General features: G+C 56.0%; 1 protein-coding gene across 3 annotated transcripts in view; it reads left to right on the top strand.

The window, feature by feature from the left end:
- Positions 1-3694: 3694 nt before the first annotated feature.
- Positions 3695-24854, top strand: part of LOC110481537 (natural resistance-associated macrophage protein 2-like) — a 38289-nt gene continuing 17129 nt past the window's right edge. For 2 of the 3 annotated variants that reach the window (XM_077788629.1, XM_077788627.1), the window contains exons 1-6: positions 3695-3747; positions 12243-12328; positions 16407-16546; positions 18938-19063; positions 19667-19786; positions 23281-23387. In XM_077788629.1, the coding sequence (XP_077644755.1) occupies positions 12292-12328; positions 16407-16546; positions 18938-19063; positions 19667-19786; positions 23281-23387 (530 nt within the window). In that variant the 5' untranslated portion in view covers positions 3695-3747; positions 12243-12291. Of the gene's footprint in view, positions 3748-10447; positions 10726-12242; positions 12329-16406; positions 16547-18937; positions 19064-19666; positions 19787-23280; positions 23388-24854 lie in introns of those variants that run through there. The other variant, XM_077788628.1, reaches the window with a different exon arrangement.

Genomic DNA, 24854 nt, shown 5'->3' with positions numbered 1-24854 from the left:
CCGCGGGAGCCGCGCCCGGCGCTGCTGCGAGCTCGGTGAGTACCGCGGCCACGCGGGGGATCCCGGAGCTCGGGTTTATTCGGATTTATTTCAAAAAACAGCCCTCTTTCAGCCAGAGCTTTGAATTTATTTTAAAATCCGTCCCTCTTTCAGCCAGAGATTTGAATTTATTTTAAAATCCGCCCCTCTTTTAGCCAGAGCTTTGAATTTATTTTAAAATCCGTCCCTCTTTTAGCCAGAGCTTTGAATTTATTTTAAAATCCGTCCCTCTTTTATGCAGAGCTTTGAATTTATTTTAAAATCCATCCCTCTTTCAGCCAGAGATTTGAATTTTATTTTAAAAAACATCCCTCTTTCAGCCAGAGCTTTGAATTTATTTTAAAATCCGTCCCTCTTTCAGCCAGAGCTTTGAATTTTATTTTAAAATCCATCCCTCTTTCAGCCAGAGCTTTGAATTTTATTTTAAAATCCGTCCCTCTTTCAACCAGAGCTTTGAATTTTATTTTAAAATCCATCCCTCTTTCAGCCAGAGCTTTGAATTTTATTTTAAAATCCATCCCTCTTTCAGCCAGAGCTTTGAATTTTATTTTAAAATCCATCCCTTTTATGCAGAACTTTGAATTTTATTTTAAAATCCATCCCTTTTATGCAGAGCTTTGTCCAGAGCGATCCTGGCCTGAAGTGAAAACACCGCGCGCCGCCGGCGTGCCTCGGTAGAATTTATTTAGGAATAATGTGGATAATAAGAGACATATAGAAGAATAAGAGACATATAGAATAATAAGAGGGATCTAGAATAATAAGAGATACAGAAAAATAAGCGAGATCTAGAATAATAATAGAGATCTAGAATAATGAGACATATAGAAAAATAAGAGAAATATAGAATAATAAGAGAGATCTAGAATAATAAGAGACATATAGAAAAATAAGAGAAATATAGAATAATGAGATATAGAATAATAAGAGACATATAGAAAAATAGGAGAGATATAGAATAAGAAGACACATAGAAAAATAAGAGAAATATAGAATAATGAGATATAGAATAATAAGAGACATATAGAAAAATAGGGGAGATATAGAATAAGAAGACACATAGAAAAATAAGAGAAATATAGAATAATAAGAGAGATCTAGAATCATAAGGGAGATAATAGAATAATAAGAGAGATCTAGAAAAATAAGAGAGATACAGAAAAATAAGAGAGATACAGAAAAATAAGAGAGATCTAGAATAATAAGAGATACAGAAAAATAAGAGAGATACAGAAAAATAAGAGAGATCTAGAATAATAAGAGATACAGAAAAATAAGAGAGATCTAGACTCATAAGAGAGCTCTAGAATAATGAGATATAAAATAATTTACATTCTTTTCTGACAGATTCTCAGGCTCGTGCCCCGTTAGAAACTCTGATTTGCTTCCTGCCAATATCTGCACCCGGCAGCTGGCGTTGCCCCCCAGCCCAAACCATTTTTGGGCATTTTTGGGCATTTTTGGGCATTTTGGGGCACTTTGGGCAGTTTCCCAGATTTCACGCCCGGGTGCAGGTGGGCGGCGAGGCTTCCGCCAGGGTTGTTCCTAGTTTTAGGAATTTTTTTGGGGTTATTCCTGCGCTGTCAGGGCTGGGCGTGGTGGAATTTCTGGTTTTTCCAGGATTTGGCCATTTAGCAGCACCTTTGGCAATGCCGGGCTGCTCCCAGTTAGATCCCAGTTAGATCCCAATTAGATCCCAATTAGATCCCAGTTAAATCCCAATTAAATCCCAGTTAGATCCCAATTAGATCCCAGTTAAATCCCAATTAAATGCCAATTAAATCCCAGTTAAATCCCAGTTAGATCCCAATTAAATCCCAGTTAAATCCCAATTAGATCCCAATTAAATCCCAGTTAGATCCCAGTTAGATCCCAGTTAGATCCCAATTAGATCCCAGTTAGATCCCAATTAGATCCCAGTTAAATCCCAATTAGATCCCAGTTAGATCCCAATTAGATCCCAGTTAGATCCCAGTTAGATCCCAATTAGATCCCAATTAGATCCCAATTAGATCCCAATTAGATCCCAGTTAGATCCCAATTAGATCCCAGTTAGATCCCAATTAGATCCCAATTAGATCCCAGTTAGATCCCAGTTAGATCCCAGTTAGATCCCAGTTAGATCCCAATTAGATCCCAGTTAGATCCCAGTTAGATCCCAATTAGATCCCAATTAGATCCCAATTAGATCCCAATTAGATCCCAATTAAATCCCAGTTAAACGCCCGGGTCTGGCCCTCAGGAAGGGGCTGTTGAGCCACTGATCCCCCGGGAATGCCGGAGGAGGGAGCAGCGTTTTTCCAAAATCCAAAGCAGCACCGCAGGAGGCTCGGGGAGGAGTCGGCGTTTTGGCACCCCAAAAAGCGGTGCCAGGCCAGGGGAGGGCACAGCCCCCCCACGGTGCCCAGTGGGTCCAGTTTGGGGTGGAGGCACTGCTGGGAAAAGCTGGGAGTGGGAACGGGGGGATCAGAGCTGGAAGGGAGCCACGAGGGGCTTGGGGTGACACCCGAGGGGGATTTGGGGGGATTCGGGGGGATTTGGGGGGATTTGGGGGGATCCTGAGGAAGCAGCAGGACACAGAGCCGGGGTTTTGGGGTCTCACCTGGAAATCCACCTCCTGGTTCTGGGGGTTGTGGAGGAAGAAAAGGAAATGCCAGCCTGGCATCCCAAAATGCCAGCCTGGCATCCCAAAATGCCACTCTGGGCACCCCAAAATCCCACTCTGGGCATCCCAAAATCCCACTCTGGGCATCCCAAAATCCCACTCTGGGCATCCCAAAATGCCAGCCTGGGCATCCCAAAATCCCACTCTGGGCATCCCAAAATCCCACTCTGGGCACCCCAAAATGCCAGCCTGGGCATCCCAAAATGCCAGCCTGGCATCCCAAAATCCCACTCTGGGCATCCCAAAATCCCACTCTGGGCATCCCAAAATCCCACTCTGGGCATCCCAAACTGGGACTGGGACCCCAAACTGGGACCAGGAGCCCAAACTGGGACTGGAACTTCAAACTGGGACCTGGGACCCCAAAATGGGACCTGGGACCCCAAAATGGGACCTGGGATACCAAACCTGGATCTGGGACCCCAAACTGGGACCGGGACCCCAAAATGGGACCGGAACTTCAAACTGGGACTGGGACCCCAAACTGGGACTGGGACCCCAAACTGGGACCGGGACCCCAAAATGGGACCGGAACTTCAAACTGGGACTGGGACCCCAAACTGGGACTGGGACCCCAAACTGGGACCGGGACCCCAAAATGGGACCCGAGCCCAAAGTGGGACCTGGGACCCCAAAGTGTGACCCGGGACCCCAAAGTGGGACCCGGGACCCCAAACTGGGACCTGAGCCCAAACTGGGACCGGGACCCCAAAGTTGGGACCCGGGACCCCAAACTGGGACCTGGCCCCTGGCTGCCATCCTGGGGCTCACCCCCCTCCCGCCAGCCCCGGGGCTCAGCGCCCACCCACGTTAGGGCTCAGGTCCCACCCGGTGTCCCGGAGCCCCGCCGTCCCGGAGCCCCGGTGTCTCGGAGCCCCTCCCCGGTATCCCGGAGCCCCTCCCCGGTGTCCCGGTGTCCCGCAGCCCCTCCCCGGTGCCCCGGTGCCGCCCCCGGTGCCGCCCCGTGACGCGGCTCCGCGCGCCGAGCGCGGCTCGGGCCGGGCATGCGGCGGCGGCGGCGGGGCCGGGGCCGCCCGGGGCCGGTGAGCGATGCGGGACCCGCGGCGGGCGGTGCCGGGGGGGTCCCGGCCGGGCTGCGGGGGGCTCCGGCCCCGCCGGTACCGGGGGGTCTCCGAGGGCTCCAGCCCCGCCGGTACCGGGGGTTTGCGGGGTTTCAGCCCCGCCGGTACCGGGGGGTTTCCGGGGGTTTCAGCCCTGCCGGTACCGGGGGTTTGCGGAGGCTCCAGCCCCGCCGGTACCGGGGCTTTGGGGGGGTTTCAGCCCCGCCGGTACCGGGGGTTTGCGGGGTTTCAGCCCCGCCGGTACCGGGGGGTCTCCGAGGGCTCCAGCCCCGCCGGTACCGGGGGTTTGCGGGGTTTCAGCCCCGCCGGTACCGGGGGTTTGCGGGGTTTCAGCCCCGCCGGTACCGGGGGCTCGGGGTGCCCCGGTGACCTTGGCGTGTCCCGGGGGTCCCGGCGGCACCGGCTCTGACCCTCGGCCGGGCTTTGGGGGTGCCCCGGGCCGGTTCCTCGGGATGGGGTGCGGGGCTCGGGTGCCCGCACGGTGCCCGTGGCCCCGCCGGTACCGGTTCCGTCCCGGGGGGAGGATGGTCCGGCGGGCGGCGGAGGCCCCGCAGGGCTCCGGGATCGGCGCCGTGACCTGGCGGGGCCGGGCGGGCTCCGGTGCCGGTACCGGGAGAGCGGGAGGCTGCGGGCGGCGGCGCGGTACCGGCGCCGTGGGTCCGCGGGTTTGGGTCGGTACCGGCCGTGGAAAGTCTCGGTGCTCGGTGGGCGTCACCTGCCCCGTCCCGTACGGGAGGGAGCGCGGCTGGACCCCAAATCCGGGGCTGGACCCCAAAACTGGGGCTGGACCCCAAAACTGGGAGTTAAACCCCAAATCTGGGGCTGGACCCCAAATCTGGGGCTGGACCCCAAATCTGGGAGATGGACCCCAAAACTGGGAGTTAAACCCCAAAACTGGGGCTGGACCCCAAAACTGGGGCTGGACCCCAAAACTGGGGCTGGACCCCAAATCCGGGGCTGGACCCCAAAACTGGGGCTGAACCCCAAATCCGGGGCTGGACCCCAAATCCGGGGCTGGACCCCAAATCTGGGGCTGGACCCCAAATCTGGGGCTGGACCCCAAAACTGGGGGTTGGATCCCAAATCTGGGGCTGGACCCCAAATCTGGGGGTTGGATCCCAAATCTGGGGTCTGGGTCCTGCAGGGGTGATCCCACAGGGATGGATCCCACAGGGATGATCCCACAGGGATGATCCCACAGAGATGGATCCCACAGGGATGGATCCCACAGGGATGATCCCACAGGGATGGATCCCACAGGGATGATCCCACAGGGATGATCCCACAGGGATGATCCCACAGAGATGGATCCCACAGGGATGGATCCCACAGAGATGGATCCCACAGGGATGATCCCACAGGGATGATCCCACAGGGATGGATCCCACAGGGATGGATCCCACAGGGATGGAGCTCATAGGGATGGATCCCACAGGGATGATCCCACAGGGATGATCCCACAGGGATGGATCCCACAGAGATGGATCCCACAGGGATGATCCCACAAGGATGATCCCACAGGGATGGATCCCACAGGGATGGATCCCACAGGGATGGATCCCACAGGGATGATCCCACAGGGATGATCCCACAGGGATGGATCCCACAGGGATGGAGCTCATAGAGATGGATCCCACAGGGATGGATCCCACAGGGATGATCCCGCAGGGATGGATCCCACAGGGATGGATCCCACAGGGATGGATCCCACAGAGATGGGATCCCACAGGGATGATCCCGCAGGGATGGGATCCCACAGGGATGATCCCACAGGGATGATCCCACAGGGATGGATCCCACAGGGATGGATCCCACAGAGATGGGATCCCACAGGGATGATCCCGCAGGGATGATCCCACAGGGATGGGATCCCACAGGGATGGGATCCCACAGGGATGGATCCCACAGGGATGGATCCCACAGGGATGATCCCACAGGGATGATCCCACAGGGGTGATGCCCAGAGGGTCACTGAGCAGCTCCCAGTGCCCCAGTGAGGATCTCCCAGTGTCCCAGTGAGCAGCTCCCAGTTTCACCAGTGAGCAGCTCCCAGTGCCCCAGTGAGGATCTCCCAGTGCCCCAGTGAGGATCTCCCAGTGTCACCAGTGAGCAGCTCCCAGTTTCACCAGTGAGCAGCTCCCAGTGCCCCAGTGAGGATCTCCCAGTGCCCCAGTGAGGATCTCCCAGTGTCCCAGTGAGCAGCTCCCAGTTTCACCAGCGAGGATCTCCCAGTTTCACCAGTGAGCAGCTCCCAGTGCCCCAGTGAGGATCTCCCAGTGTCCCAGTGAGCAGCTCCCAGTTTCACCAGTGAGGATCTCCCAGTTTCACCAGTGAGCAGCTCCCAGTTTCACCAGTGAGGATCTCCCAGTTTCACCAGTGAGCAGCTCCCAGTTTCACCAGTGAGCAGCTCCCAGTGCCCCAGTGAGCAGCTCCCAGTTTCACCAGTGAGCAGCTCCCAGTGCCCCAGTGAGCAGCTCCCAGTTTCACCAGTGAGCAGCTCCCAGTTTCACCAGTGAGCAGCTCCCAGTTTCACCAGTGAGCAGCTCCCAGTTTCACCAGTGAGGATCTCCCAGTTTCACCAGTGAGCAGCTCCCAGTGTCCCAGTGAGCAGCTCCCAGTTTCACCAGCGAGGATCTCCCAGTTTCACCAGTGAGCAGCTCCCAGTTTCACCAGTGAGCAGCTCCCAGTTTCACCAGTGAGCAGCTCCCAGTGTCCCAGTGAGCAGCTCCCAGTGCCCCAGCCTGCCGGGTGTCTGTCTGCACCAAAGGGCGATGCCAGCCCCAGAGGGCTCCGGCAGGATCCCGTCTGCCCCGGAACCAGCCCAGCCCCAGCCCACATCAAAGCCCGGATCAAAGGCAGGAACTGCTCCCAGCAGGGGCAGGAGGAGGAGGAGGAGCAGGGGCAGGAGGAGCGGGATGAGGAGCAGGATGAGGAACGGGATGAAGAGCGGGATGAGGAACGGGATGAGGAGCAGGAGCAGGATGAGGAGCAGGATCAGGAGTGGGATCAGGATGAGGAGCAGGAGCAGGATGAGCAGCAGGATAAGGATGAGGAGCGGGATCAGGAGTGGGATCAGGATGAGCAGCAGGATGAGCAGCAGGATGAGGATGAGGAGCGGGATCAGGATGAGGAGCAGGGGCAGGATGAGGAGCAGGATGAGGATGAGGAGTGGGATCAGGATGAGCAGCAGGATGAGCAGCAGGATGAGGATGAGGAGTGGGATCAGGATGAGCAGCAGGATGAGGATGAGGAGCGGGATCAGGAGTGGGATCAGGATGAGCAGCAGGATGAGCAGCAGGATGAGGATGAGGAGTGGGATCAGGATGAGCAGCAGGATGAGCAGCAGGATGAGGATGAGGAGCGGGATCAGGAGTGGGATCAGGATGAGGAGCAGGAGCAGGATGAGCAGCAGGATAAGGATGAGGAGCGGGATCAGGAGTGGGATCAGGATGAGCAGCAGGATGAGGATGAGGAGTGGGATCAGGATGAGCAGCAGGATGAGCAGCAGGATGAGGATGAGGAGTGGGATCAGGATGAGCAGCAGGATGAGCAGCAGGATGAGGATGAGGAACGGGATCAGGAGTGGGATCAGGATGAGGAGCAGGAGCAGGATGAGCAGCTGGATGAGGATGAGGAGCGGGATCAGGATGAGGAGCAGGAGCAGGATGAGCAGCAGGATGAGCCCGAGGCTCGGGAAGTTCTCGGGGTGGGGACAGGACAAGAACCCCATTGTTGAGCGCCGGCTGCACGCCTGGCACAGCAGAGCAGCCGTGGCTGGAGGAGTGGGCAGGGTTGGTGCCAGGGACCTTCCCTGGCACGGGGGGCTGAGCCCTCGCTGGGTGCCAGGCTGTGGGAATGGGAGTATTGATAATTCCCAGATTGTAAAAGTCTCTGTCTGTCAGCCCCCTGCCAAAGCAGAAGCCAGAATTGGTCTGTGCTGGTTTCCAGGTTGTTTATTCTGTTTATCTCTCACATGTTCTGCTGCCCTGCCCAGCTCTGTCCTGCAGGGCAGCGTGTGGGGCTCTGCCCTCAGTGGGATGTGACAAACATTAAATACCAGAAACTCCCTGGGCTGGATTTACAATATATTTTATATATATCTATATCTAATCTATATCCATATCTATATATTTAAATATATATATATATATATATATATTTAAATATATGTGTCCCTAGTTTCTGGTATATAATGTTACAAACATTATATCTGGTACATAATGTTACAAACATTAAATACCAGAAACTCCCTGGGCTGGATTTACAATATATTTGATATATATCTATATCTATATCTATATCTATATCTATATCTATATCTATATCTATCTATCTATATATATATACTTAAATATATATATATATTTAAATATATATATATATATATATATTTAAATATATGTGTCCCTAGTTTCTGGTATATAATGTTACAAACATTATATCTGGTACATAATGTTACAAACATTAAATACCAGAAACTCCCTGGGCTGGATTTACAATATATTTGATATATATATTTTTAAATATATATATTTTAATATATTTTAATATATTTAATATATTACAATAATGTGCCAATATCTGTCACCTACATTGAACAGGGTGTCCCCAGTCTAAACCCAGTCCCCAGTTTCTGGTATATAATGTTACACACATTATATCTGGTAAATAATGTTACAAATATTATATACCAGAAACTACCTGTGCTATATTTACAATATATTTTATATATATATATATTTCTTTAAATAGATATAAAAATATATTTAAATATATATGTCCCCAGTTTCTGGTATATAATGTTACAAACATTAAACACCGAAAACAACCTGTGCTATATTTACAATAACATGCCAATATAAAATCGCTCAGTGGGATGTTACAAACATTATACACCAGAAATGACGTGTGCTATATTTACTATATATATATATATATATATATATTTAAATATATTTAAATATATATGTCCCCAGTTTCTGGTATATAATGTTACAAACATTAAATACCAAAAACGACCTGTGCTATATTTGCAATATTTTTTATATATATATACATTTAAATATATATAACATATATAATATACATTATATATACTATAATATATACTTAATATATACAGAAATATATATTAAATATATTTAATATATTACAATAACCTGCCAATATCCGTCACCTACGTTGGACAGTGTGTCCCCAGCCTAAACCCAGTCCCCAGTTTATGGTACATAATATTACAAATATTATATACCAGAAACTACCTGTGCTATATTTACAATAACGTGCCAATATCTATCACCAATATTGGACAGTGTGTCCCCAGCCTGAACCAGCAGAAAAATGCCAACACCACAGTGAGACATGGAGGGCATGAAGGAGGAGAAAAAGGACAAGGCACACCCAATTTCCTCCAGCTTGTCCCCTTTGGACCCCTCATCTAGAATCCTAAAATTTTACTTTTGCACCCGTGCCACCCTTAATTATCACTGATATCAAACCCTCAGAGCTGGTAATTGATCCTGTGATTTTAAAAACTCTTTTCCATGGGCAGAGATCACAGCCAGGGTCTCTGGAGCTCTGTCTGGGGGGTTCTGACCCTGCCAGGGTGCCAGGGGCTGCTCTGGGTTCCCACCCAGGGTGGGGAGGGTCCCGGCTGGGCAAGGGGGGCACAGAACCGGCTCGTGCCCCTCTGGAGCCGGGCAGTGCCCACCCCGCGGGGCTGGGCACGGCTGAGCCCCCGTCCCGGGGCAGTTCTGGGACCCCAGGGCAGCACCGGGAGGAGCTGGAGCTCGTCTGGAGCGGGAGAGGGTGGGGGGCTGGGGGCTCAGGGTGGGGGGCTGGGGGGGTTAGGGTGAGGATCTGAGGGTCTGGGGGCTCAGGGTGAGGGTCTGGGGGCTCAGGGTGAGGGATCTGGGGGGCTCAGGGTGGGGGGCTGGGGGCTCAGGGTGAGGGTCTGGGGGTCTGGGGGCTCAGGGTGGGGGTCTGGGGGTCTGGGGGCTCAGGGTGAGGGATCTGGGGGGCTCAGGGTGGGGGGCTGGGGGCTCAGGGTGAGGGATCTGGGGGGGCTCAGGGTGGGGGGCTGGGGGCTCAGGGTGAGGGATCTGGGGGGGCTCAGGGTGAGGGTCTGGGGGTCTGGGGGCTCAGGGTGGGGGTCTGGGGGCTCAGGCTGAGAAATCTGGGGGGGCTCAGGGTGGGGGTCTGGGGGGGTTCAGGGTGAAGGTCTGGGGGACTCAGGGTGAGGGTCTGGGGGGGTTCAGGCTGAGAAATCTGGGGGGGCTCAGGGTGAGGTTCTGGGGGTCTGGGGGCTCAGGGTGAGAAATCTGGGGGGGTTCAGGGTGAAGGTCTGGGGGGCTCAGGTGGAGGAGAGGCTGAGGAATTTTTTGGGGGCTCAGGGTGAGGGTCTGGGGGCTCAGGGTGAGGGTCTGGGGGCTCAGGGTGAGGGTCTGGGGGCTCAGCTGGAGAAAAGGAGGCTCAGGAGGGACCTCCTGGCTCTCCACACCTGCCCAAGAGGAGCAGCCAGGTCAGGCTCTGCTCCCAGGGGTAGAAGCAGATAAAAAATCTTCCAGGGCAGCTTTAGGTGGGATTTTAGGGAGAATTCCCTCGCGGAGGAGGCTGCCCACGCCAGTCTCCCCTGGATGGGTGAATTCCAGGTTTAAGTTGGATTTTGGGGAGAATTCCCTCGTGGAGGAGGGTGCCCACGCCAGTCTCCCCCGGGTGGGGGAATTCCAGCCCTCCCCTGAGCTGGGTGTGGGTCCAGCCCCCAGCCCAGCAGCTGCCGGGGCAGATAAGGGGTCCTGGCCTGCCCCACCCAGCCTGGGGGCAGATACTGAGGTGGCTCCACAACGAACATTTCCCCCCAAAATCGCCCAAATCCTCTCCCCCAAAATCTCCCTCCTGGCTCCATCCTGGAGTGAGCCTCTGGTGGGACTCGCTGCTGGGGTAAGGCCATTCCTCCTGAGGCACCTTCTGCAGAAAATTTGGCTTTTTGCGTAACAATACTGGGGTTTTTTTGCCTTTTTTTTTTTGTTTGTTTAATAGAAGCTGTGAGGTTTGGTGCTTAGAAAAGGAAACTACGTGTGAGGGGAAGGAGCTGGAGTCTCACTTCAGCTGAATCCCTGGCTGATGATTTCCTTTTGCATCCCCACTGAGCCACCGTTGCCTTGCTGAGTGGGAATCTCCCTTTCAAACCTGGCGGAATTTGAGGATTGGGTGCTTCGTTATTTGAGGAGGATTGGGTGCTTTGTTATTGGAGGATTTGGGTGCTTTGTTATTTGAGGATTGGGTGCTTCGTTATTTGAGGATTTGGGTGCTTTGTTATTTGAGGAGGATTGGGTGCTTTGTTATCTGAGGATTTGGGTGCTTCGTTATTTGAGGATTGGGTGCTTCGTTATTTGAGGATTGGGTGCTTCGTTATTTGAGGATTGGGTGCTTCGTTATTTGAGGATTGGGTGCTTCGTTATTTGAGGAGGATTGGGTGCTTCGTTATTTGAGGAGGATTGGGTGCTTTGTTATTTGAGGATTGGGTGCTTTGTTATTTGAGGATTTGGGTGCTTTGTTCTCTGAGGATTTGGGTGCTTTGTTATTTAAGGATTTGGGTGCTTTGTTGTTGTGCCCTGCAGGGTTGAGTTCCTGGGTGCCTCCTGTCCCTCCCAGCCCCACTCCAGGTCCTGCCTGCCTTGAGTTTAATCAGGATGGAGGAGTTGAACCTGCCCTTCAGGCCCTGCCCGGGGGCTGGGAGGGGCTGGGGGGGTTCGAGGAGGATTTGGGGGCGCTGGCAGGGGGGGAGATGAGGTTTTTATCACACCAGGGGAATTCCCCAGCTCGTTTCCTGGAGGAGTTTCACAATCAGCTCCGGCTGCCCTTGGGCTGTCCTGCCACTCGTGCCCGTCCCCCTGGGCAGGGCTGGGGGATTTTCCGGGCAAATCCCAAATTCCCTCTCTGATCCCAGCTGGGAGCACTGCCCTGGGAAGTGAATCTGTCTCTGCCCCCCCAGCTCCGATTTTCCATCCTGGTAGTCTTGTATGAATAAAGGACAAAATGGTTAACTGTCTTTCGATACAAGGTCTTTTAAGGTTAAACTATTTAACTAAAAAATCATGCTTAAATTATTCTCTTTTTTAACTAAATAATTTCTCTCAGTCTGCAGCGCGGACTTTTTTTGTTTAATTACAAAATACTACTTAAACTTTTGAAGAAGAAGGTAAAGCAGAACGATTTCTGCCTTAAAACTTTTATCTTGCTTCATATTTATTACTATATTTTAAAACTCCAAACTCTTTAAGTTTTCTGCTTTGTGATGTGACACACTTTTAACTAACTGCAGACTTGCAATCAATTCAGCCTCAAACGGAGTGGGCTTTTTGTGAGTTTTTCTGTGCCTTTCAGCCCAGAAAAATTAAAGTCCTTAACGTGTAGTGTTGCGAGGCATCCTGACAGGGTTTTTCCCTTTTTGCCAGGCAATGTGTGCAGAGTGAAGCAGCTCCCGGAGCAGGGCCAGGCTCCAGCATGGGCAGCTCGGACACGGAGCGGAGCGCGTCCTACGGTGAGCCTGGCACGGGGTGATACGGGCAGGGTCTGTGCCTTAATTAGTGTTCAGCTCTTTATTAACACGGCAGCTCGGCAGGGGGGTGGCACGGTCTGTGCCTTAATTAGTGTTCAGCCCTTTATTAAAAAGGCAGCTCGGCAGGGGGGTGTTGTAGCTTCTTCTGGCAGCTGAAGGGTGAGAAGGATGCAGGGTCTGTCCCGGGTCTGTCCCGGGTCTGTCCCTGGGTCTGTCCCGGGTCTGTCCCGGGTCTGTCCCTGGGTCTGTCCCTGGGTCTGTCCCTGGGGTCTGTCCCTGGGTCTGTCCCTGGGTCTGTCCCTGGGGTCTGTGCAGGGTCTGTCCCTGGGGTCTGTCCCTGGGGTCTGTCCCGGGTCTGTCCCTGGGTCTGTCCCTGGGGTCTGTCCCTGGGGTCTGTGCGGGGTCTGTCCCTGGGGTCTGTGCAGGGTCTGTCCCTGGGGTCTGTCCCTGGTCTGTCCCTGGTCTGTCCCTGGGTCTGTCCCTGGGGTCTGTCCCTGGGTCTGTCCCTGGGTCTGTCCCTGGGGTCTGTCCCTGGGGTCTGTCCCTGGGGTCTGTGCAGGGTCTGTCCCTGGGTCTGTCCCTGGGTCTGTCCCTGGGTCTGTCCCTGGGGTCTGTCCCTGGGTCTGTCCCTGGGTCTGTCCCTGGGGTCTGTCCCTGGGTCTGTCCCTGGGGTCTGTGCAGGGTCTGTCCCTGGGGTCTGTCCCTGGGGTCTGTCCCTGGGGTCTGTGCGGGGTCTGTCCCTGGGTCTGTCCCTGGGGTCTGTGCAGGGTCTGTCCCTGGGGTCTGTCCCTGGGTCTGTCCCTGGGGTCTGTGCAGGGTCTGTCCCTGGGGTCTGTCCCTGGGGTCTGTCCCTGGGGTCTGTCCCTGGGGTGTGTCCCTGGGTCTGTCCCGGGAGTGTCCAGCAGCAGCTCTCCCTCTCCTTCCCTCCTGGTAACTCCAAGAAGAGTTGTTCCTTTGTTCCTGCTTCCCACAGCCCAGTCCGGTCCTCTGCAGGTTCTGGTGACAGGTCAGACACAGAGCAGGGATGTGATTCCCTTTTCCCCATCCAGCCCCCTCCACCGTGCCCCTCTTTTTGATTTTGGGGTGTTTTTCATCCCCAAAACCCCCTCCCATGATCCCACTGGATTATTTTGCATCCCGGTCCTAGTTTGGGTGGGGGTAGGTGATTCCCAGGAGCAATTAGCTAATTAACATTTCGATGTCCGTACTTAGCTCGAGCCAAGTGTCCCAGCCAGGCTGTTTTGTTCCTAACAGGGGGGCTGCCCTGTCACCCCCTCCCTTCAGTCTGCCCTGCTGGGCCCTGGCAGCACCCCGGGGTGCTGAGCCCGGCCCAACCAGCCCAACCGGCCCGGCCTGGCAGGAACGGCCTGGGAGGAATCTCTGAGGGAGTGGGGAGCTCTGCGTGCTCCCTGTGCACCTGGGCAGTTCCCTGTGCTCACCTGAGCTGCACACCTGGGCAGCAGCTCCCTGTGCACCTGGGCAGTTCCCTGTGCTCACCTGAGCTGCACACCTGGGCAGCAGCTCCCTGTGCTCACCTGGGCAGTTCCCTGTGCTCACCTGAGCTGCACACCTGGGCAGCAGCTCCCTGTGCACCTGGGCAGTTCCCTGTGCTCACCTGAGCTGCACACCTGGGCAGCAGCTCCCTGTGCTCACCTGGCAGCTCCTCTGCTCACCTGGGGCTGCTCACCTGGGCAGCTCCCTGTGCCCACCTGGGCAGCTCCCTGTGAACTCCTGGGGAGTTCCCTGTGCTCACCTGAGTTGCACACCTGGGCAGTTTCCTATGCTCACCTGGCAGCTCCCTGTGCCCACCTGGGCAGCTCCCTGTGAACTCCTGGGGAGTTCCCTGTGCATACCTGGGCAGCTCCTCCGCTCACCTGGCAGCTCCTGTGCTCACCTGGGCATCTCCCTGTGCTCACCTGGCAGCTCCTGTGCTCACCTGGGCATCTCCCTGTGCTCACCTGGCAGCTCCTCCGCTCACCTGGGCATCTCCCTGTGCTCACCTGGCAGCTCCTCCGCTCACCTGGCAGCTCCTGTGCTCACCTGGCAGCTCCTCCGCTCCCCCGTGCAGGTCCCTTTGTTCCCTTGTGCAAACCCGGCCCTGGCGGGGCTCTGGGAGGCCCCGGGAAAAGGAGGAGCTGGGTGGTGATGCAATCGGGGCAGCGTTGGGCACAGAGCCTGCCCCGAGCCGGGAGCAGAGCTGGGAGCAGAGCTCCAAGCCTGGAGCAGAGCCCTGAGCCCGGAGCAGAGCCCGGAGCAGAGTCTGGAGCCCGGAGCAGAGTCTGGAGCCAGCCCAGAGCAGAGCCGGGAGCAGAGCCGGGAGCAGAGCCCTGAGCCGGGAGCAGAGTCTGGAGCCGGGAGCAGAGCCGGGAGCAGAGCCCGGAGCCCGGAGCAGAGCTCCAAGCCCGGAGCAGAGCCGGGAGCAGAGCCAGAGCAGAGCTCCAAGCCCGGAGCAGAGCCCTGAGCCGGGAGCAGAGCCGGGATCAGAGCCCGGAGCAGAGCCAGAGCAGAGCTCCAAGCCCGGAGCAGAGCCCTGAGCCGGGAGCAGAGCCGGGATCAGAGCCCGGAGCAGAGCCAGAGCAGAGCTCCAAGCCCGGAGCAGAGCCCGGAGCAGAGCCAGAGCAGAGCTCCAAGCCCGGAGCAGAGCCCCGAGCCATCCCCGAGTCAGCCCCGAGCGCTGCAGCTGCTCCCGAGGGAGGGAATGTCCCGTGGGGAGAGCAGGAGTGAGTGTGGGGCTGGGAGAGTGTGGGGTCGAGTATGGGACTGGGAGACAGAATGGGATTGTGTGGGACTGGGAATGAGTGTGGGATTGTGTGGGATTGGGAATGAGTGTGGGATTGTGTGGGATTGGGAATGAGTGTGGGATCGTGTGGGATTGTGTGGGATTGGGAATGAGTGTGGGATTGTGTGGGATTGGGAATGAGTGTGGGATTTTGTGGGATTGGGAATGAGTGTGGGATCGTGTGGGATTGTGTGGGATTGGGAATGAGTGTGGGATTGTGTGGGATTGGGAATGAGTGTGGGATTTTGTGGGATTGGGAATGAGTGTGGGATTTTGTGGGATTGTGTGGGATTGGGAGAGTGTGGGATCAAGTATGGGATTGGGAGACAGTGTGGAATTTGGTGGGATTGTATGGGATTGGGAGTGAATGTGGGGTTGTGTGGGGCTGGGAGTGAGTGTGGGGCTGTGTGGAGCTGTTTGGGATTGTTTGGAATTGTTTGGGGTTGTTTTGGGGTTGTTTGGGGTTGTTTGGGGCTGTGTGGAGCTGTTTGGGGTTGTTTGGGATTGTTTGGGGCTGTGTGGGGCTGTCTGGGGTTGTGTGGAGCTGTTTGGGGTTGTTTGGGGTTGTGTGGAGCTGTTTGGGGTTGTTTGGGGTTGTGTGGAGCTGTTTGGGGTTGTTTGGAATTGTTTGGGGTTCTGTGGAGCTGTGTGGAGCTCTTTGGGGTTGTTTGGGGTTGTTTGGGGTTCTGTGGGATTGTTTGGGGTTGTTTTGGGGTTGTTTGGGGTTGTTTGGGGCTGTGTGGAGCTCTTTGGGGTCCTGTGGGGCTGGGAGCCAGCACAGGATTGAGTTTTGCTGGCAGTGGTGGGGGGAGAAAGGGGAATTTGGGAGTGTGGGGGCGTGGGGTGACCCTCAGCTCCTCACGTGTGGAACCTCCTGGAATTCTGGCAGTCCCCGCTGGGAGCTGTGTGGCCTCTCCTGGCTGTCCCTTGCTCCCAGGTGTTGGATTTCCCTGGGATCCAGCCCAGTTTGGGATGAAGGTGCAGGAGCAGCCCCGGATCTTTGGGATCCGCCTCATCCAGCCCCACTCCATCATTCCAGGGATGCTGCTCCTGCCGTGGTTTTTAAAATTTAACTGGAATCAATCAATCCCAGCCTGGAGCCGGGAGGGAGAGGAGATTCCGGGGAGGCAGTGGGCTCCAAGGGGTGCAGCGGCGCGGCGCGTTTTAATTTCATTACCGCTCTATCACTTAATGAGCAGCAGCTCTGCTGGCTGGTCGTGCCCGGGAGGATTTTTTCCTCCTCGGGAGCGCTCAGGGCTGCTCTCGCCTGTGTCCCTGCAGAGGACGAGGCCGGGGGGCTCGGGGGGGTGGTCAGCACCATCTCCAGCAGCAGGAGCCCCCTGCAGCCCCCCGCCGCCGACGACGGGGAGCCCTTCAGCACCTACTTCGACAGCAAGATCCCCATCCCCGAGGATGAGACGGTGAGTGGGGAACCTGCTGGGGAGAACCTGGCCCAGGCACCCACCAGAGCCATTGCCACGGGCCCGGTTCCCCGGCCGGGCTGAGCCGGGAACGGAGCTGGGAGAGGGGCAGGGAGAGGGGCAGGGCTGGCCGTGCTTTGGGGGATGTGGGGGGGTTAATGATTGATCCCACGGGATTTGGCTCCAGCTTGGAGCAGCCAAAGAGCAGAGAAAGGCCTTGCACAGCTCAGGGAGGGGTCCGGGCTCTTTGTCCCCTTATCAGGGAGCAGGAGATGTGGCTGGCCTCGTGACGCTGTTCCCTCTGAGCTGTCCCCTCTGTCCCTCTGAGCTGTCCCCTCTGTCCCTCTGAGCTGTCCCCTCTGTCCCCTCTGTCCCCTCTGTCCCCTCTGTCCCCTCTGTCCCCTGTCCCCCTGTCCCCCGTCCCTCTATCTCTCTGTCCCCCTGTCCCTCTGTCCCTCTGTCCCTGTCCCCCTGTCCCCCTGTCCCCCTGTCCCCCTGTCCCTCTGTCCCTCTGTCCCTGTCCCCCTGTCCCTCTGTCCCTGTCCCCCTGTCCCCCTGTCCCCCTGTCCCCCTGTCCCTCTGTCCCTCTGTCCCTCTGTCCCTCTGTCTCTCTGTCCCCCTGTCCCCTTGTCCCTCTGTCCCTCTGTCCCTGTCCCCCTGTCCCCCTGTCCCTCTGTCCCCCTGTCCCCCTGTCCCTCTGTCCCTGTCCCCCTGTCCCTCTGTCCCCCTGTCCCCCTGTCCCCCTGTCCCTCTGTCCCTCTGTCCCTGTCCCCCTGTCCCCCTGTCCCTCTGTCCCTGTCCCCCTGTCCCTCTGTCCCCCTGTCCCTCTATCTCTCTGTCCCCCTGTCCCTCTGTCCCCCTGTCCCCCTGTCCCTCTGTCCCCCTGTCCCCCTGTCCCTCTGTCCCTGTCCCCCCAGTCTCGCTGCCCTCAGGGGAGGCTCCTGCCTCCCCCTGGGGTCCCACCAGCCCCACCGTGGCTGTCCCAGCCCTGGGCCTAAACCCCCTCACCCCCCCTGCCTTTGGGGTGGGGCCGAGGACCCGGCAGGAATTTTGGGATGAGATTAGGGAAGAGTTGGGTTTCACAGCCCCGCGGCGTGGGGAGCGCCGGGCTCCAGGATGGTTTGGGTGGATGGAGACCAGAGATCTCTGCAGGCTGCTCTTGGAATATCAGGTTTGTTAGGGATGGAGAAAGGTCTTGATGGAGCTGCCAGAGCAGCACGGGGCGAGGCCTGAGGGGATGGGGAGGGGAGAGACAAGAGGATGCTCCAGGAGAGGGGGGAAGATCCAAGAGAAGAGAAGATCCAAGAGGGGGGAAGATCCAAGAGGGGGGAAGTTCCAAGAGGGGGGAAGATCCAAGAGAGGGGAAGTTCCAAGAGGGGAGAAGATCCAAGAGGGGGGAAGATCCAAGAGGGGAGAAGATCCAAGAGGGGAGAAGATCCAAGAGAGGAGAAGATCCAAGAGGGTGGAAGATCCAAGAGAGGAGAAAATCCAAGAGGGGAGAAGATCCAAGAGGGGAGAAGATCCAAGAGGGGGGAAGATCCAAGAGGGGAGAAGATCCAAGAGGGGGGAAGATCCAAGAGGGGGGAAGATCCAAGAGGGGAGAAGATCCAAGAGGGGGGAAGATCCAAGAGGGGAGAAGATCCAAGAGGGGAGAAGATCCAAGAGGGGGGAAGATCCAAGAGGGGAGAAGATCCAAGAGGGGGGAAGATCCAAGAGAGGAGAAAATCCAAGAGGGGGGAAGATCCAAGAGAAGAGAAGATCCAAGAGGGGAGAAGATCCAAGAGGGGGGAAGATCCAAGAGAGGAGAAGATCCAAGAGGGGAGAAGATCCAAGAGGGGAGAAGATCCAATAGAGGAGAAGATCCAAGAGGGTGGAAGATCCAATAGAGGAGAAGATCCAAGAGGGGGGAAGTTCCAAGAGGGGAGAAGATCCAAGAGGGGAGAAGATCCAAGAGGGTGGAATTTCCAAGAGGGTGGAAGATCCAAGAGGGGGGATGTTGTAAGAAGGGGGAAGGTCTAAAAGGGCGTCCAGCCCCTCGGAGACCCCTTATCAGGGGGCTTCAATGTGGGATGAACAAGACTTGGGCCAATGGGGTCACAGACTCCTGATGCTTCAGGGGAGGGTTACAGGTGTGGGATGAACATTTTGGGGCTTGAGATGGAACAATCCATTTGACTTTGGGATTTATCTGTAGGTAAGGGCGTTGTCCAGCCAGCAGGAGGGATTGTTTTCATCCTGGCTGTATTGTGAATAATTCTATTTATCCATCCTTCCCAACGCCACGGGATTTGGGGTGGGGGTTAAGGAGCAGGCTGAGCCCCTGCCTGGGCTGTCAGCCAGGGAATTAACGAATGAATTAATGAATTAATGAATTTCTCTGCCCTCCTGCAGCACTCCTGCTTCAGCTTCCGCAAGCTGTGGGCGTTCACGGGGCCGGGGTTCCTGATGAGCATCGCCTACCTGGACCCCGGCAACATCGAGTCCGACCTGCAGTCCGGGGCTGTGGCGGGCTTCAAGGTGGGAGCAGGGCCCCCCCAAATCCCAGGGGGGTTCAAGGTGGGAGCAGGGTCCCCCCAAATCCCAGGGGAGTTCAAGGTGGGAGCAGGGTCCCCCCAAATCCCACAGGGCTTCAAGGTGGGAGCAGGGTCCCCCCAAATCCCACAGGGCTTCAAGGTGGGAGCAGGGTCACCCCAAATCCCAGGGGGCTTCAAGGTGGGAGCAGGGTCACCCCAAATCCCACAGGGCTTCAAGGTGGGAGCAGGGTCCCCCCAAATCCCACAGGGCTTCAAGGTGGGAGCAGGGTCACCCCAAATCCCAGGGGGCTTCAAGGTGGGAGCAGGGTCACCCCAAATCCCGGGGGGCTTCAAGGTGGGAGCAGGGTCACCCCGAATCCCAGGGGGCTTCAAGGTGGGAGCAGGGTCCCCCCAAATCCCAGGGGGGCTGGGAGCACCCCAGAGACGAGGGGGAGCAGCAGGATTTGGGTTCCTTGGATCCGCCCCACGGCAGCTCTGGGGTCTCAGCCTCAACAACCCCAATCCTGTGGGTTTGGGGCAGCGCAGTGCTGTGGGTTTGGGGGTGCCGGGGCCCCCCAAGCCCACCGGTGTCCCCCGTGTCCCCCAGCTGCTGTGGGTGCTGCTGCTGGCCACCGTCATCGGGCTGCTGCTGCAGCGGCTGGCGGCGAGGCTGGGCGTGGTCACCGGGCTGCACCTGGCCGAGGTGTGCCACCGCCAGTACCAGAAGGTGGGTGCTGGGGGGGACACCCCCGGGGTGGGTGGGGTGGGTGGGGGACACTCCCCTGGGTGCTCAGGGTGGGTGGGGGACACTCCCCTGGGTCCTCAGGGGACCTGGGTGACACTCCCCTGGGTGCTCAGGGGGATGAGTGACACTCCCCCAGGTTCTCAGGGTGGGTGGGTGACACCCCCTGGGTCCTCAGGGGACTGGGGTGGGTGGGTGACACTCCCCCAGGTGCTCAGGGTGGGTGGGTGACACTGCCCCGGGTCCTCAGGGGACCTGGGTGACACTGCCCCAGATGCGGAGGGGGGCTGGGGTGGGTGGGGGACACTCCTCTGGGTCCTCAGGGGACCTGGGTGACACTGCCCCAGATGCAAAGGGGGGCTGGGGTGGGTGGGGGACACTCCTCTGGGTCCTCAGGGGACCTGGGTGACACTCCCCTGGGTGCTCAGGGGGATGCGTGACACTCCCCCAGGTTCTCAGGGTGGGTGGGTGACACCCCCTGGGTGCTCAGGGGACCTGGGTGACACTGCCCCAGATGCAAAGGGGGGCTGCGGTGGGTGGGTGACACTCCCCCAGGTGCTCAGGGTGGGTGGGTGACACTGCCCCGGGTCCTCAGGGGACCTGGGTGACACTGCCCCAGATGCGGAGGGGGGCTGGCGTGGGTGGGGGACACTCCTCTGGGTGCTCAGGGGATCTGGGTGACACCCCCTGGGTGCTCAGGGGACCTGGGTGACACTGCCCCAGATGCAAAGGGGGGCTGGCGTGGGTGGGGGACACTCCTCTGGGTGCTCAGGGGATCTGGGGTGGGTGGGTGACCCTCCCCTGGTCCTGAGGGGTGCCACAGGGGGCTGGGGACAGACCTGGGGGTGGGAGCAGAAGGCAGGTGACCCCCAGGGTGACCCCCAGGGTGACCCCCAGGGTGACCCCCACAGTGACCCCCGGCGTCCCCGGTGGTGTCCTGAGGATCCCTGAGGATCCCTGAGGATCCCTGGGGATCCCTGGGGGCCCGTGGGTGGGCTCTGGGGTCTCCCGGTGGCCGGGGCACGTTGGCATTTCCCAGCCAGGAGTGAAACGTGGGATTTCGGCTCCGGCCAGCGCAGCGGAGCTGAACAATGCCAGGGAGTTCAGGAGAGGAGCAATCCTCTGGATCACAGCCCCCTTTGGGTCAGGGCATTTCCTGCTTGCTCCACGCCCTCAGTGGGAATTTCTGGGCTTTGCGTAAGGAAGATCTGCTGATGATGAGTGAGGCTGGCCTGGGCAGGGCTGTGGGGACATCTGGGATGGAAGGGCTGTGGGGACATCTGGGATGGAAGGGCTGTGGGGACATTTTGGATATCCAATCCCTGTGGCTGTGGGGACATTCTGGATGTCCCATCTGCTCCGGGCAGGGCTGTGGGGACATCTGGGATGTCCCCTGTGCCCTGGGCAGGGTTGTGGTGACATTTGGGATGTCCCCTGTGCCCTGGGAAGGGCTGTGGGGAAATTTGGGACGTCCCATCCCTGTGGCTGTGGGGACATTTTGGATATCCAATCCCTGTGGCTGTGGTGACATTTTGATGTCCCATCTGCTGCAGGCAGGCCGTGGTGACATTTTGGATGTCCTATTTGCTGTGGGCAGGGCTGTGGTGACATTTTGATGTCCCATCTGCTCTGGGCAGGGCTGTGGGGACATTTTGGATGTCCTATTTGCTCTGGGCAGGGCTGTGGGGACATTTTGATGTCCCATCTGCTCTGGACAGGGCTGTGGTGACATTTTGGATGTCCTATTTGCTGTGGGCAGGGCTGTGGGGACATTTTGATGTCCCACCCCTGTAGCTGTGGTGATATTTTGATGTCCCACCCCTGTAGCTGTGGTGATATTTTGATGTCCCACCTGCCCTGGGCAGGGCCGTGGTGACATTCGGGACGTCCCGCCCCGCGCCCTTGGGTGTTGCCCATCCTGCCACGCGGGCACCGCTGTCCCTGGAATGTGTCCCCACGCTCGCTCCCGGTCTCCCCACGCCTGCGGACGCCCCACTTCTCTCTCCCAGGGCGGGAGCTGGGCTGGCACAGGTGACCCAGATCCTGCCCAGCGTTGCCACGCCGCGGGCACGTCACCCGCGGGGCACGGCGGGCACGGGCCCGGCCCCGCTCCTGCTCCAGCACCACCACAGCCCCCCGGGAGAGGAAGTTTTTCCCTGGTTTTCCCTGGTTTACCCCGTTTTTCCCCAGTTTCCCACTTTTTTCCCCGTTTTTCCCCATTTTTCCCTGGTTTTCCCTGTTTGTTTTTCCCCATTTTTCCCCATTTTTCCCCGTTCTTCCCTGTTCTTCCCCGTTTTTCCCCATTTTTCTCTGTTTTCCCTGTTTGTTTTTCCCCGTTTTTCCCTGTTTGTTTTTCCCTGTTTTTTCCCGTTTTCCCCCCATTTTCCCCCATTTTTCCCTGTTTGTTTTTCCCTGTTTTTCCCCGTTTTTCCCCATTTTTCTCTGCTTTCCCTGTTTGTTTTTCCCCATTTTTCCCTGTTTGTTTTTCCCCGTTTTTCCCCCGTTTTTCCCCCGTTTTTCCCCCGTTTTTCCCCCGTTTTCCCCCGTTTTCCCCCGTTCTTCCCCATTTTTCCCCCCGTTTTTCCCCGTTTTTCCCTGTTTGTTTTTCACTGTTTTTACCCATTTTTCCCTGTTTGTTTTTCCCCATTTTCCCCCATTTCCCCCCGTTTTTCCCTGTTTGTTTTCCGTTTGTTTTCCCTGTTTGTTTTCCCCCGTTTTCCCCCGTTTTCCCCCGTTTTCCCCCGTTCTTCCCCATTTTCCCCCATTTTTCCCCAGTTTTCCCTGTTTGTTTTTCCCTGTTTTTCCTTGTTTGTTTTCCCCCGTTTTTCCCTGTTTGTTTTTCCCTGTTTTTCCCCGTGTTTCCCTGTTTGTTTTCCCCCGTTATTCCCCATTATTCCCCGTTTTCCCCTGTTTTCCCCCGTTTTCCCCCGTTTTCCCCCGTTTTCCCCCGTTTTCCCCCGTTTTCCCCCGTTTTCCCCCGTTTTCCCCCAGTTTTCCCCCAGTTTTCCCCAGTTTTCCCCAGTTTTCCCTGTTTGTTTTTCCCTGTTTTTCCTTGTTTGTTTTCCCCCGTTTTTCCCTGTTTGTTTTTCCCTGTTTTTCCCCGTGTTTCCCTGTTTGTTTTCCCCCGTTATTCCCCATTATTCCCCGTTTTCCCCCGTTTTCCCCCGTTTTCCCCCGTTTTCCCCCGTTTTCCCCCGTTTCCCCCGTTTCCCCCCGTTTTCCCCCGTTTTCCCCCAGTTTTCCCCAGTTTTCCCTGTTTGTTTTTCCCTGTTTTTCCTTGTTTGTTTTCCCCCGTTTTTCCCTGTTTGTTTTTCCCTGTTTTTCCCCGTGTTTCCCTGTTTGTTTTCCCCCGTTATTCCCCGTTATTCCCCGTTATTCCCCCTCTCCCCCGTTTTTCCCCGTTATTCCCGTTTTCCCCGTTATTCCCCGTTCTCCCCCATTTTTCCCCGTTTCTCACGGCGCGGGGCGTTCCTCCGCAGGTCCCTCGGCTCATCCTGTGGCTCATGGTGGAGCTGGCCATCATCGGCTCCGACATGCAGGAGGTCATCGGCTCCGCCATCGCCATCAACCTGCTCTCCATGGGCAGGTGAGTGGGGACTGGGCCAAAAACGCCTTTTTTCCTGTGAATCCCCCCAAATCAGCGCCCTGAATCCCCCCAGATCAGAGCCCTGAATTCCCCCAAATCAGAGCCCTGAATCCCCCCAGATCAGCACCCTGAATCCCCCCAGATCAGAGCTCTGAATTCCCCCAAATCAGAGCCCTGAATTCCCCCAAATCAGAGCCCTGAATCCCCCCAAATCAGCGCCCTGAATCCCCCCAAATCAGAGCCCTGAATTCCCCCAGATCAGAGCCCTGAATCCCCCCAAATCAGCACCCTGAATCCCCCCGGATCGGCGCCCTGAATCCCCCCGGATCGGCGCCCTGAATCCCCCCAAATCAGCACCCAGAATCCCCCCAGATTCCCCCAAATCAGCACCCAGAATCCCCCCAAATCGGCGCCCTGAATCCCCCCAAATCGGCGCCCTGGATCCCCCCAAATCAGCACCCAGAATCCTCCCAAATCAGCACCCAGAATCCCCCCAAATCGGCGCCCTGAATTCCCCCAGATCAGAGCCCTGAATTCCCCCAGATCAGCACCCTGAATCCCCCCAAATCAGAGCCCTGAATCCCCCCGGATCAGAGCCCTGAATTCCCCCAGATCAGCACCCTTAATTCCCCCAAATCAGCACCCAGAATCCCCCCAAATCGGCGCCCTGAATCCCCCCAAATCAGCACCCAGAATCCCCCCAAATCGGCGCCCTGAATTCCCCCAGATCAGAGCCCTGAATTCCCCCAGATCAGAGCCCTGAATCCCCCCAAATCAGAGCCCTGAATTCCCCCAAATCAGCACCCAGAATTCCCCCAGATCGGCGCCTTTCTCTGTATCTTGGATTTCATTTGTTTTACCTTTCTCTGTATCTTTGATTTTATTTGTTTTACCTTTCTCTGTATCTTGGATTTCATTTGTTTTACCTTTCTCTGTATCTTTGATTTTATTTGTTTTACCTTTGATTTGTTTTACATTTGATTTGATTTGTTTTGCCTTTGATTTCATTTGTTTTACCTTTCTCTGTATCTTTGATTTCATTTGTTTTACCTTTGATTTCATTTGTTTTATCTTTGATTTCATTTGTTTTACCTTTCTCTGTATCTCTGATTTCGTTTGTTTTACCTTTCTCTGTATCTTTAATTTCATTTGTTTTGCCTTTCTCTATATCTTTGATTTCATTTGTTTTACCTTTGATTTCATTTGTTTTATCTTTGATTTCATTTGTTTTACCTTTCTCTGTATCTCTGATTTCGTTTGTTTTACCTTTGATTTCATTTGTTTTACCTTTCTCTGTATCTTTGATTTAACTTGTTTTACCTTTGATTTCATTTGTTTTACCTTTATATCTTTAATTTCATTTGTTTTACCTTTGATTCCATCTCTTTTACCTTTGATTTCATTCGGACAGTGCTGCAACATTTTACATTTGGTGCAACATTTTACATTTGGTGCAACATTTTACAT

The sequence above is a fragment of the Lonchura striata genome, chromosome 27 (assembly GCF_046129695.1).
Source record: "Lonchura striata isolate bLonStr1 chromosome 27, bLonStr1.mat, whole genome shotgun sequence".
Lineage (NCBI taxonomy): Eukaryota > Metazoa > Chordata > Aves > Passeriformes > Estrildidae > Lonchura > Lonchura striata.
Note: the sequence above shows the minus strand (reverse complement) of the source record. Positions and strands in the feature narration are given on the sequence as shown.